This window comes from Cystoisospora suis (assembly GCF_002600585.1).
Source record: "Cystoisospora suis strain Wien I chromosome Unknown contig_1788, whole genome shotgun sequence".
NCBI classification, from domain to species: domain Eukaryota; phylum Apicomplexa; class Conoidasida; order Eucoccidiorida; family Sarcocystidae; genus Cystoisospora; species Cystoisospora suis.
Window position 1 is genome coordinate 1 of NW_027154588.1, and position 13,007 is coordinate 13,007.

The window sequence follows — 13,007 nt, forward strand, 5'->3', positions numbered from 1 at the left end:
TATCTATCTATATCTATCTATCTCTATCTATAGCTATCTATATTTATCTATATCTATCTTTAATCTATCTATCGTTAATCTATCTATCTTCAATCTATCTATCTTTAATCTGTCTAGTAGGAGCGGTAGGTGTAGATCTCCAGATAAGTCGGTCAAGAAAATCTTAGCTGTCTGCTGACCGCGCTGCATTGATAGGGTACGTATCTATCTTTAGTCTATCTAGCTTTAATCAATCTATCTATGTATCTATCTACAGATATCTAATAGATGGTGAATGTGTCTCTCTGTCGCCATATCTTCGTATCTCATTGCATGCGTAGACAGGAGCCTTCACATTCATCTACATAGTTTGCAGTAGGCACTGACTACTACGCTAAGAATTTCCTCCCTTTTTTCCTCTAAGACGGTCTTTCCCAGGTGTTACTTCTATCTCCCTTCACATCTTCATTTTCTTCTTTCTTCTCGTCTTTCTCTCTCTCTTTCTCAAAGAGACTTCTTTCTTTCCTTCTCATCTTTTCCATTCTTCTTCATCCTATCGAATATCTCTCTTCTTCTTTTCCTTCGCCCCCTTCTTGAAACTCCTCTTGTTTCTCAACCTCTCTCCTTCTCTGTTCGAATTCTCAGTTAGCTAGCTAGACAGACAAAGTCAAAGACGACATAGTCGTCTAGCTAGCTAGCTAACTACCCAGCTAGCCAATCGATAGTCTCACGGTTCTTTCTCTTCTAGCGACACCTCACCTCCCTCATCTTTCCCTGCATGCATGCATGCAGTGTAATTGGCTGGGGGTTTGCTGTACAGAGAAAGTGGCGGAGCTTCATTTACTCTGTGAGAAACTTGGAGAGACTTTATCAGGTGAAGGATTTAACTATTATAACGAGGATAGGCAAGAGATAGGGGATGAAAAGGTAGAAGAGAGAGATGAAGAAGGAGAAGAGGGAGAGAGAGGAGAAAGAAGAAGTAGAAGAAAAGGAGAAGAGAGAGATAGCTATTCTACTGCTAACGGTAGACGGGATGGAAGGTCTTTGTCTCCTAGTGATAAGGCAATACTAGCCGTCGCTTCAGCATATGCAGTAAGTCTGTAGTCATTCTTTCTTTCTTTCTTTGCCTTTCTTTTTCTCTTTAACTTTCTTTTCTTAAACTTCCTTTCTTTCTCTCTTTCTTTCTTTCTTTGACTCTCCCTCTTTCTTTCTTTTCGGAGACTGTGAAAGTGGCAAGGATAGACAGAGAGAGAATGATAAGTGGCTAGTAGACTAGAAAGCTTTAGATGGATTGAGATAGACAAGAGCACCATCAACGGCCATAGCAGTAGTGGGGGGTGAAGAAGAAGAAGGTCTTCCATACTTTCTACTACACGATATCTCTTTTGCACATTCATCCACGGACGTACACAAGTCTCCCCCTGGTCTACTTTTTCCTATCTATATCAAGATCTCTCTACCTCTCTCTCTATATATATATCTATATTTTATGCCTGTCTCTCTCTATATACATATCTATATGCCTGTCTTTCTTTCTCCATATATGCGTAAGTCTCTACATGGAGAGACTTAGAGAGGGAGGCTGTGTGAAGAGACAGCGTACTTCCTACCTGCCTCATTGGGCGCGATCTACCTAGCCTTTTCCTCCTCCTCCTTCTCCTGCTGCTGCTACTACTACTGCTACTACGACCGTATCATCACTGTCGTTATACAGAATACTTGTAGACACGGAGATGTAGAGAGAGATGACGGAGATAGATATGTATATAAAGAAGTACAGGTATATAGATAGAGATAGAGATTGTATAGATGTAGATATATCTTCTCTGGCATGTCTCAGAGGGCTTTATGGAATTATGTTTTCGCTGAAGCTTCTCTCTCTCTGTCTCTGACCGGCTCTATCTATATCAAGAGAATACTCAAGAAGAAGAAGGCTCCTGTCTGTCTATCTATCGATCTGTGTTTGCATGCAGTGTCTTTCTTCTGTCTAGAGAAGAAGAAGAGGTTGAAGAGACTGAATGGATCATGAGATATGTAATAGATGTCTGCGACTACGAGAGTCTTTTATGATAAGAAGTAAAAGAAAAAGCCCATCAGTTAGAGATATTTCCTGCTGCATGCCTACTTATGTATCTTATATCCATTCTTGGGCTTCCTTGTACAGGAGGGAAGTCTTCTCATTGCAGAAGGAACCTACGCAAAAGCCATCGAATTTCTCACGTAAGTAAACGTACAGATACAAACACATGAGAGAGAAAGAAAGAAAGAAAAAGAAAGAAGAAAGAAAGAAAGGTTGTTTTACTATACATTTGTCCTTGTCTTTGCTTAGTCTATTTCACTCCCTAGCTCTTCATGATGGGAGAGGAGGAACACTGTCGTCTTCTTCTTTTTAAGTGTCTGTAAGAAAATTCTCTTCAAAGCTGACTGCCTTCTCTTCTACTTCTTCTTCTTCGTAGACTGTACATTATACATATAGACGTTTGCATACAGCCAACGAGGAGTGAAGTAAGTGTATGTACACTTTAGAAGTGTGAGTGTGATAGTCTGCAACACTTCATATCCAAAGACAACTTCCCCCTTCACGCCTTCCTCCCGCGGTCGCTTCTCTCTTTGTCGTCTTTTCATTCATGTCCTTTCTTTCTTTCTTTCTCTCATCTCTTTCTCCCGTTAACTTTCTTTCTTTCCTTCTATCTCTTCCCTTCTTTCTATCTCTTTTCTTTCTTTCTTTCTTTTTGACTGTGGTGTTTGGAAAATGTTTGATCAGAAAGACAGTCTCTCCGTCAGAGCAGGAGGTTTATCTCAACCCTTCTTGGCTCCCCGCTCAGATTGCCTTAGCGCATGCAGTCTCAGCTCAGCTTGAGGAACAAGAAAAACAACAAGAAGAAGAAGAAGAGAAAGAGACAGAAGAGACAGATCAAAAAAGGGAAAGAAACCCCTATTCATGTGGGGCCTCCTTATCTTCCTCTGGCGCTCCGTCGTCGTCTTTCTTCACCCCAGGAATTCCGCCACCTTCTTCTCGTAGTCAAGTCAGGGGTATCTACAGACTCCTTATCTCCATTTTCAAAGGGTATGTATGTCAGTTCCTAATGTATCGCATACATATACATATATGCATGCAGAGACATACGAAGAGACAGAGAGAGAGTGAACTTGTATGTAGCCCGCTGGCCAGAGAGAGTGTTGGTGTGCGTCTATACATGGACGGTCCTAGACGTATAGATGTATATGTATAGAGAGAGAGAGACGAGGAATGGGTGTCATATCTACAGATATCTATCTCTCTATATGGATCTGTGTATATGTGTGTAGGTCCTCATACAAGAGCGTCACGTATAGACACCTACATACATCGGTATCTGTCTCTCCCCTACCCGTACATCTATATGCATGTTGACGGAAATATACCGACCTCTTCATCCGTGCATATCTCTCTCTCTCTGTCTCTCTATCTCTATGTCTATGAATATCTACAATGCGTATGAATTGGATCGAATCATGAAAATTCTTAGTCTCTATTCACCTTCTTCTATTCTTATTGACAGAGGAGGGAGGCGCCTGGCGATAGGGCATCTATCAGTTCATCTCTCTCTTTCTTCTTTTCCTCTCTCTCCCTCTCCTTCTTCTGTTTGAGAGAAGAGAAGAGAAAGAATGGTCATCGGACTAACGTGGAATTCTTCAGCTCCTCACAAAATCGTCTCGGAGAGACGCGATAAAAGAGAAAGAATGAGAGAAGAGCCACTTCATTGCATGCAATTTTGCCTTGTTTTTCTTTGCATGCGTGCTCATTCCCATCCTCGGCATTCCCTTCTTCACGAGAAACCACCAGACATGACCTTCTCCACCTACATACAAAGAGAGATAGATATCTACAGAGAGGAAAATACGTAGATAAATATATATATATATATATATGTAGATACAGAAGCACATGTGCTCATGTATATGTATGTATGTATGTGTAGATTCATCTACTATCGTACTCGTTATAGATGTATACGACAACATATATGTGTATCTGTCCATGTATACATAGATATAGGGAGATAGATATACATAAACATTCAAGGGATGCTTATGAAACGACATAGACTTCACATCATCCATCTTCCTACACCTCTCTATACCTCCTTCTCTCTATATGTCTATCTATCTTTGGTCTATCTGCTATCTTCACTCTATCTTTAATCTATTTATCGTCAATCTATCTATCTTGTATTTTTGCGCTTGTTCATCTCCTTTCTTAAGTCGAGAGCTTTTCTGTCTTCTCTGCTTTTTCCGTGTTTGGCCTGTAGAGACGCAAAGTCCCACCTCTACCTAGCGAATGAGATTCTTCTCATGGAAGAGAAGGCTCACTTTCTCTCTTCCAGAGAGTCTTGCTTAGCAGAAGAAGAAGAAGAAGAAGAAAAAGAGGAAAAAGAAGAAAGCCTTTGCGCAACTCGCATGCAACGGCGTTCTCAAAGAAGAAGAAGAATAGAAGAAGTCTGTCATTATCTCAGAGCTGCTCTGTGAGTGGGCTTTTCTTTCTTTTATTTTTTCTTCAGACAATCTCATGATTCAGGTGTACATACACCACATTTTGTCACCATTCGGGAGAGTGAAGAGAGGCCTCGTTGAAGCTGCTGCTTTTCATGGCTTTTGGAGAGTGTCTTTCTCTTTTTTTTGCATCCTCATTGTCATGAGTAATAAAGAAACTCTCTATTAAAATGAAGAAGAAGAAGAAAAGAGAAGAAAATGAAAGAATGAAAAGAACAACTTCTCAAGATAGAGCAAGATGATTAACTTTCTCACTACTCATACAACGACCACCACTCCCACTACAATGTCTCTCGTTTCCCTTCTCTCTTTCTCTTTCTTTCTTTCTTTCCTTCTTTCTTTCTTACTCTTTCTTTCTTTCTTTCTTTCATTTTGTCTGTATGGTTGCCTGTGTTGAGTGTGTATGTCTTTGGCATCTATTACGATTAGCTCGGCCAAGGCGAACCTTCACAAAGACAGAGAGAGAGAAGAAGAAGAAAGCCCTTCTTCTCCTCACGTCTCTATATATTCATACACCTAGACACGTTTGTGTAGTTAGATGAAAATGAAGAGGGTAGGTCTAGTTAGAGATACATACAGTCTGTTTCTATAGATAGCGATAGTTAACTTATACAGGTAAGCATAAATGTCGACTAATGCTAGATAAAAGATTGATAGACCCAAGAGAGAAAGATAGATAGGGGATCTTTCTGATCAACACGACTATCATTTCTTTCTCTTCTATTATTCCCTTGTTTCTCTTTATCATTCTTTCTGTTTTCCCTATTATTGTTGCTTGACGTCTCCTCATTCCTTCGCCTTATATTCGGGAAGAGCTTGATTGAGTAGTCGTCTCGAGAAAGAAAGATGATCTATTTATTCGGGAGAAACCAGCAGCAGTCTTTCTCTTCTTCTTCTTTTGCGCTTTTCTTTCTCAGAGAGCTCGATAAGCGAGATGTAACGATTCTCTATCAATATGCAAGAGTTCTACTCCATTACTATCGACATAGATCTAAGGAGGCTCTAGATCTTATAGATCGTGCGTTGGTCGAGTGTACGTACACCCGAGAAGCGGGGCCTATTCGAGGTAGAGGAGACATCATCGACTTGGAAAGGGATGAAGAGAAGAACAAGAAGAGTCAGCAAAATCATGTTTCCTTGAAAGAAAGAAAGGAAGAAGAGGAAAGAGAGGGAGACATAGAAAATCTTGACGATGAAGACCATCGTGAAAATTGCCATGAAAGAGGAAACCCACGGGAGGAGGAACTTCTCCTTCATCTTTGCTCCTTTTCCGCCGATCTCTTGCATGCACTCCGTGGTCAAGCTCTCTTGGAACTCTGGAGACAGCAGTCCGACACGGTGTACGTACACCTCAGTTGGCCGGCTATGCTGCTGAAGTATCTCTAGATTCACGTCGTTCTTCCTCGATCTTTTCCTCTGTTTATCTCTCTTCAATATATCTGTCTCTAATCTGTCTTTAATCTCTACCCATCTATCTTCAATCTATCTCTTGATCTATCTCTCTCTCACATGCGTTTTTCCTATTTGTCGTATTGTCTTTCAGTTCTCTATGAAGAAGCAGATCTCTTTACGCATTTTGCTTCTCATAATTACACCTGAAGAGAAGACCATCTAAAACAAGATCGAGCAAACAGACGTACAACGACCGTAGCTACAAGACAAGACGTGTAGAAGAGAGCTCTTCGTCTTTTTCTTCTCTTGCGATCTTTCCTCATGGATTCGGGTGCTCTCTTCCATCCGTACAAGATAGACTAGAGATAGATAGACAGATTCACACAGAAGCAAGATACATAGGCACACACACTAAGATTAGAGATAGACAGATCAAAGATAGTTTAAAGATAGATAGATGAATAGATAGATAGATTGGAGATAGATAGATAGATTGAAGATAGATATATATATAGATAGATAGATTAAAGATAGATTGATCAAAGATAGCTAGATAGATAGATGAGGTGTGAAGAGGAGGAGGTATGAGAAGAGAGACAAGAATTGACATGACGGCTAGTTCATTGATTGATGGATTGATGGACTTACGAGTCCTTTTCTTCTTTTAACGAGCCCACCCTTCAGCAAACATGTGTATGTATTCAAAAAAGACGACGACTTTGTTTTCTTCTTCTTCTATTGTGGTTACTTCTGTGAGTCTCCTGATGTCTTTCCTTCCTTTCTTGTGTTTCTTTTCTCGACTTATTTCCTTAGGAAATCTCCTGGAGGAGAAGAAGAGAAAGAAGAAGAAGGCTTAGGCGGAAGCAACTGGACCTCTTTCTCTCAACGGAATCTAGGAGAAGAAGAAGAACAGCCACAGCAGGAAGATGCTTTCTCGCCAAGAGAGGAGAGAAATCGACCAAAGAATGAGAGAGCTCTTCTCTCCTCTTCTTCTTGTGCTTCTCATGAAGATAGAGGAGACAGGGAGAGGTCCTCCTTTCTACTATTACGTGCATCGATCGAAGCCTTTCAAAAGTCTCTTCAGCTGAATCCTGCCAATCTAGAAAGTCAACAGCGTAAGACCCATACAGAGAGATTGACCCAAAATAGATACGTAGATACACTAGACAGATAGACAGACACTTTACAGATAGACTAAAGATATATAGATTACAGATGGAGTGAAGATAGATAGATGGATTAAAGATAGATAGATAGAATGAGTGGGAGAGGCTGTATGTATGTATGAATGGATACACGATGGAATCTTTTATGCCTCTGTCCTTTTCTGTTGGGAGAAGCTTTCTTTTTCCTTTTCTTCTCTTCCTTCTTTTTGTGTGGGGGTGAGTGTCTGTAGAAGTCTTTCAGGTGTATGTGTGTGTGTGCCGAGTCGTTTGCTCTTCTTTCTGCAGTTCTTTCCACAGCTCTCCGACTATACGGCGAGTGCCCGAATGGGAGAGGAGAGAGAGAGATTACTTAGTCACTTTCTTTACAAGAGGAAGAAGAAGAGAAGAAGGAAGACGAAGAAAATGCAAGAGGAGGTCCTAGGACAGACAGTCTGTTTGAATAGAAGAGGAGAAGAACGTTATCTTCTTCTTCTTCATCTTTTTTCTTTCTCTTCTTCTTCTCCTCTGTAGATGATTCAATTCATCTGTCTTGTCTATGATGTATCGTGTCTCTCCCTTTTTCTTGATCTAACTTCTGCCGAATCCCCCTAGCTGGTCTCTCCTCCTTGGTCAGCTAACTAACTAAAAAGCTGCACGTCTCTCTCTTCTCTCTCTTATCATTCAGTGATGCGAGCGCAGCACATACACCTGTATCAATACCCACGTATATATACATGTACAGAGAGAGAGTGAGGGAAAGAGATGTATGTTAATCTTATACGTGTGAAGAGAAGGTTTATTTCCTAGGTATGCGAGATATCTAGAGAACTCCTATTCATCATAATTCTATCTAAAGGGATAGACAGACACAACCCTCCATCTCTGCAGAGCTTTCTCTTTCTCTCTTCTTCTTTTGTCGGTTTTTTTCTCTTTCTTTCTTCCTTAGGCTTTTTCTTTTCTATATCTTCTTGTTCTCGTAACGTAACACCTCAAAGAGACGAAAGGAGGGTGTCTTCTTCTCCTCGCTTCTTTCTTTCTTTCTGTAACTTTCTTTTTAGAGGGAGAAGCATGGATGCAAGCCAGTGAAGGAGACGTCTGTGTGTGTGTGGGTCTCTTCAGTTGGCGCTTTTCTTTCTCACTCTTTCTTTCTTTCTACCATCTGCTTCGAACGTCTTGAACTTTAGAGGCATTCTTTCCATACAAGTGTTTCTTTTTCTTTGTTTCCTCGGTCCTATCGTATCTTTTCTCTTCTTAAAGAATGAATGAGGAACAGAGGCTTTTAAAGAGCAAAGAAAGAAAAGGCAAGAAGAGAAGAAAAAGGATCGATGATCCCGGAAGGAAGGAAGGAGCGAACGAATCATCACAGACTAAAGGACGATATACGTGACCACCCACATCCAACACGGAGAGAGACATACATAGAGAGATATTGCAAAGGCAGGAGAGAGAGAGATAGATAGATAGATTAGAGAAACACCTATATCTATAGTGGAATGCATCACTCTATCTATCTATATATCCCTATATCTTTAATCTCTCTGTGTATACAAGCTGTTGGTGAAGATACCTAGAATAGAATAGCATAGCTGTCCATCCACAATACACATACAAACTATGAGGCATACGACCTTTCTTTCCTTGCTCTCTGTAACGACTCTCCTCTTCATTCACACAGAAGAAGGCTTTACTCCCTTTCTCTCAATACCTTTCTTCTCCCTCTATCTTCTCTCTCTACGTGGATCTAGGTTAAATGGAAAAAGAATGCATGCTGCTACTGTTGCTAAGAAGAAAAAGAAATCTTAAACACACTAGGAATGACACACACCCCCACATACAACGTTCTAGTATCCAGCCAAGCCCTATCTTCAATCTATCTTTCTATATCTATCTACCTACACCGTACTTACCAACATTCTGTCTACATGTCTTGTATGCATCTATCTCATCTTTGTCATCTATCTCTCTATCTAACTTCAATCGATCTCTCTCTTTCTCTCACTTCCATCTATCTCTTTGCTCCTATGCCCCATATCTGTTGTCTCCTTTTCTATCGCCCGGGGTGTGACCGTCTGTCAGCATCTCCTTGGTATCTACGCAATCTAGCAGAAGGGAGGGTGTCTGTCTCACGTATGAATAGCTACATACTTCTATACAGAGAAGATAGAGGAAGGAGATAGATGTGGAAGAAGGTGCTGGGAAAACGCCATCTCTCGTGTTCTTTTCTTCTTCTTGAACAACAGGAAAGAGAAAGAAGAAAGAAAGGGAGAGAAAGACATCGTTCCTAGCGTTCATTGCGATCCTCGCCAAAGAAGAAGATAGGTGGAGGAGAAATTTCTCGTCACTCTCTCTCTCTCTCATCTATCTTTCATATTCAGAATCTATCTACGTATCTCTCATACCTAGAATCTACCTATAAATCTATATGCGTCTATGTAACTATGTATCTTTCTCCCTCTATTCTTTCTCCATTGTCTCTTTCAGCATAAGAAGGCTTGATAAGCTCCTTCTTCTTCGTTCTTCTGTCGCTAAGGTTTTCTTCGTTAGAGAGTCTGCAACTCAAAAGATCGAGGGACACGCCGCATGTAAAACGTCCCTCGACAACCTCTTAGGAAGAAACCTTACAAAATCTCTCTTATCCTCCTTCTCGTCCTCTCTATCTCTTCTTTCTCTTTCTTTCTCTTCTTCTTAACCCTTCTCTTTCATTAGCTGCTGTCTATCAAATCATCTCTCTTTCTCTCTCTCCTCTGCTGACACCTCCTTAGCTACAAGCATCTTTCTTTCTTCCCTCACCTCTCGTCTATCTATCTCTCTTTAATCCCTCTATCTCTATCCATCTTTATCTATCTATCTACCTTAATCTATCTAGCCATCTTTAATCTATCGACCTATATCTATCTATCCATCTATGTATCTATCTTTATGTATCTATATTTCCGGTTCAGTTCGCAATACACTGGAGGGGGATAATCCCTCTTTCTCTTCTTTCTTCCTTTCTTTCTATCTCTTCTTTGTCTTCTCTTGCTTGTCTGTCTCTATCTTTTTCTTCGAGAGAAGGAGTGGAGAAGAGAGAAAGAAAGAGTGGGAAAGAAAGAAAGAGTGAGTGAGAAAGAAAGAACATCCTTCGTCTCTAGCCATAGTAACGGCAGTCGGTCCCGGAAAGACATTTTAATGCATGCATGCAGAAGGTTGTTTTGATGAAAGATAAGAAGAAGCTAATTGACGGTGTAGAGAAAACAAGTGCTTTTCTGTTCTTTCTGCCTCTCTCTTTCTGTCGTCTTCTCCAAAGAAATCGAAAGCAAAATCGAGGAGGAGGAGGAAGAAGAAGAAAGAATAAAAAGAAGGTTAGAATTTCGTCCAAACAGAAGCTGAGCGATAAGCGATCTAATGAGAGGAGGAGGAGGAGTCATCATTCTCTTCTTCTTCTTCTTCGATTCTTCTTCGCTTTTTTCTTTGTTCATCCAAGCAGACAATTATGCATCCATTCTACTACTTCTTCATTCTTCCCTTCTCTATCTACTTCATACACCATACAAAACTGCATGCATGCATGGTCGCATGCAAACTATCTTAGTCTATGCATGTTGTATAAATTATCTAGGGAGTAGACACATATAGAAACAAACTCATGCATGCCTAGACACTTCTATTTGACATATGTATGGATATACATACAGGTATAGATATACCATGTATCTAAAGATATATATTTACAAGTTTTGCCTCTCTCTATATATATCTACTTTCTGTAGAGACATACACACGTATGGAAAGCTTGTAAAGAAGGAGCACGCATTGACGTTTCTTCTTCTTGTTCGGCTTCCTCGTTGTATCCTCTTCTCAATTTTCTTGATCTTCTTCTCCATGGCTTTTACGGAATCTCTTCTTCTTCTCTTAAGAAAAGTCAAGTCACTTCACTACGTGCACTTCCCCTTATCACATGCATGCACATATTACACTAAGTATAAATATATATATATGTATAAGTAGTACAGAATATACTATACATGCTACTTATATCTATCTATATATATACATATATAAGTAGTACAGAATATATGCGCATGTTTCTATAGGTACAGACCTCTCTCTCTATATATACACAGAGAGAGAAAGTCCTTTGGTAAGTTGAATGAAGAAAGATAGGAGGTAGAGATAGCTAGCTAGCTAGCTGGACAAGTGTCTGATGTAGACACAGACATGCACCCATTCTCTTCACCTTTGAGGAGGGAATCCGCAAGGGTTGAAGAAAAGGCTGTTAAGACATTGAGAGAGAAACAGAAGAAAAGAAAGACTCTGTAGAAAAGAGAGGAGAAGTGAAAAGAGATAGAGAGAGATAGAGAGAGATAGACAGAAAGCCCTCCAGAAAAAGAAGAGGAAGAAGAGGCGAAAAGAAAAAGAAGAAAAGACGAGAGACAGCCTGCCCATTTCTTTTCTTCTTCTCTTCAAACAGAAGAAAGTTGAGAAAGTTTCCTCTTGCTCTTTCACTCCTTCTTCTCATCCTTTCTTCTTTCTCATTCTTTCGTCTGCTCTTCCTCGTCTGTCTTATCTGCATAGACTTACGGCGAGTTGGGAGCAGAAGCTTACATCCACGTCTTCGTCACTCGTCAGATCACTCAACCTCCTAGAATAATATAGTGCAAGCAAACAAGGGAGAGAAAGACAAGAAAGGAGGCGAGGCATCGAGGAGAGAGAAGAAGAAAGAGACACCCCCAAGCATGCAGCAGCGAAATCTCTGCTTGCCTCTTCTTTCTTCCTCATCTTCTGCTTTTCTGCGTTCCAGAGGTGGCGTTTAGGGGAACTAGATAGCTAGCTAGCTAGCAAAGATCGCTTAGAGAAGTGACTCTTTTTTCTACGTCTACTTCTTCACCACCCCACACATGAGTAGTCAACACATGCAAGAATATCTATCTTTGATCTATCTAACTTCGATCTATCTTCTATCCATCTATCTGTAACCTTTCAGCTATCTATTCCGCTTCCCTAGAGAGAAAGAGATAGACAGATTAGGAATATGAAATAAAAGGAAGGAAGATAGAGAGAGAGATGAAGAGAGAAAGATTCTCATAGACAGATCAAACAGAGATAAAGATAGATTCTGCTAAAACTGACAACACATACAGAAAGACAGATAGATAGATAGATTGATAGATAGATAGATAGATAGATAGATAGATAGATAGATAGATAGATAGATTGATAGATAGATAGATAGATAGATAGATAGATAGATAGATAGATAGATAGATAGAGTCATGATCGAGTCAAGAGACAGAGATCGAAAAAGACAGATTGAAGAAAAATCGATGGTTGCGTTTTGCTTAAGGCATGATGCTTGCAGTCTGTGGAGAAAAGAAGATCTCTTCTTCTTCTTACGGTAGAATATCTCTCGTGAAAATAGACGAGGAGGAGGAAGAAGGTTGAGGGTGGAGGTGCGGAAGAGTTTGGGCCGTTGCCATGAGGCGAGTCATCTCCGCCCCCGTTAACCGCACATTCGGCACAGGATCCTTCACAAAAAATAGACACACACAAATGTGAGAAGAAAAGAAAGAAAGTTAAAGAAAGAAAGAGAGAAAGATAGAGAGAGAGAGTGAGAAAGAAAGAAAGAGAGAAAGAAAGAGAGAGAGATTTTTCCTCTTACCTTAAGAGAAGCGGCGATGAAGCGAAGGAGATGCACCTCAGTATCTGCCGCAGATAAAACTTCCGCTAACTTCTATACAAGCAAAAAGAAAGAAAGAAAGATGAAAGAAGAAAAGGCGATTGAGGAGAGCTACTGATTCAAAGGATTGGAGAAAAGAAAGAAAGGAAGGAGACAGGACAGAAAGGGACACGGAAGAAGGAAGAAGAAAAAACAGACCGACTTTCAGTCCACCTATTTAGGATAAGGGGTGAAGTCAAAATACATACATACATACGTACATACATACATACACATGGGGGATATACATACATACATACACA

The 13,007-nt window shown here is 40.3% G+C and overlaps 2 protein-coding genes across 2 annotated transcripts in view; one reads left to right on the forward strand and one right to left on the reverse strand.

Moving 5' to 3' along the window:
* Positions 1–780: 780 nt before the first annotated feature.
* On the forward strand, positions 781–7,991 carry CSUI_003964 (uncharacterized protein; the record flags this gene model as incomplete). Its single annotated transcript, XM_068064159.1, has 7 exons — positions 781–1,071; positions 2,144–2,199; positions 2,744–3,046; positions 4,272–4,484; positions 5,430–5,852; positions 6,718–7,019; positions 7,356–7,991. Coding segments are annotated over 7 exons (1,656 nt in total), but the record flags the coding sequence as incomplete, so codon positions are not given.
* Positions 7,992–10,200: 2,209 nt separating this feature from the next.
* CSUI_003965 (uncharacterized protein) overlaps positions 10,201–13,007 on the reverse strand; it is a 3,014-nt gene continuing 207 nt past the window's right edge. Inside the window, exons 2-5 of the mRNA XM_068064160.1 lie at positions 12,688–12,759; positions 12,423–12,553; positions 11,610–11,670; positions 10,201–11,301 (exon numbers count right to left, since the gene is read on the reverse strand). Coding sequence (XP_067923865.1) covers positions 11,206–11,301; positions 11,610–11,670; positions 12,423–12,517 — 252 coding nt within the window. The 5' untranslated portion in view covers positions 12,518–12,553; positions 12,688–12,759 and the 3' untranslated portion in view covers positions 10,201–11,205. The remainder of the gene's footprint in view (positions 11,302–11,609; positions 11,671–12,422; positions 12,554–12,687; positions 12,760–13,007) is intronic.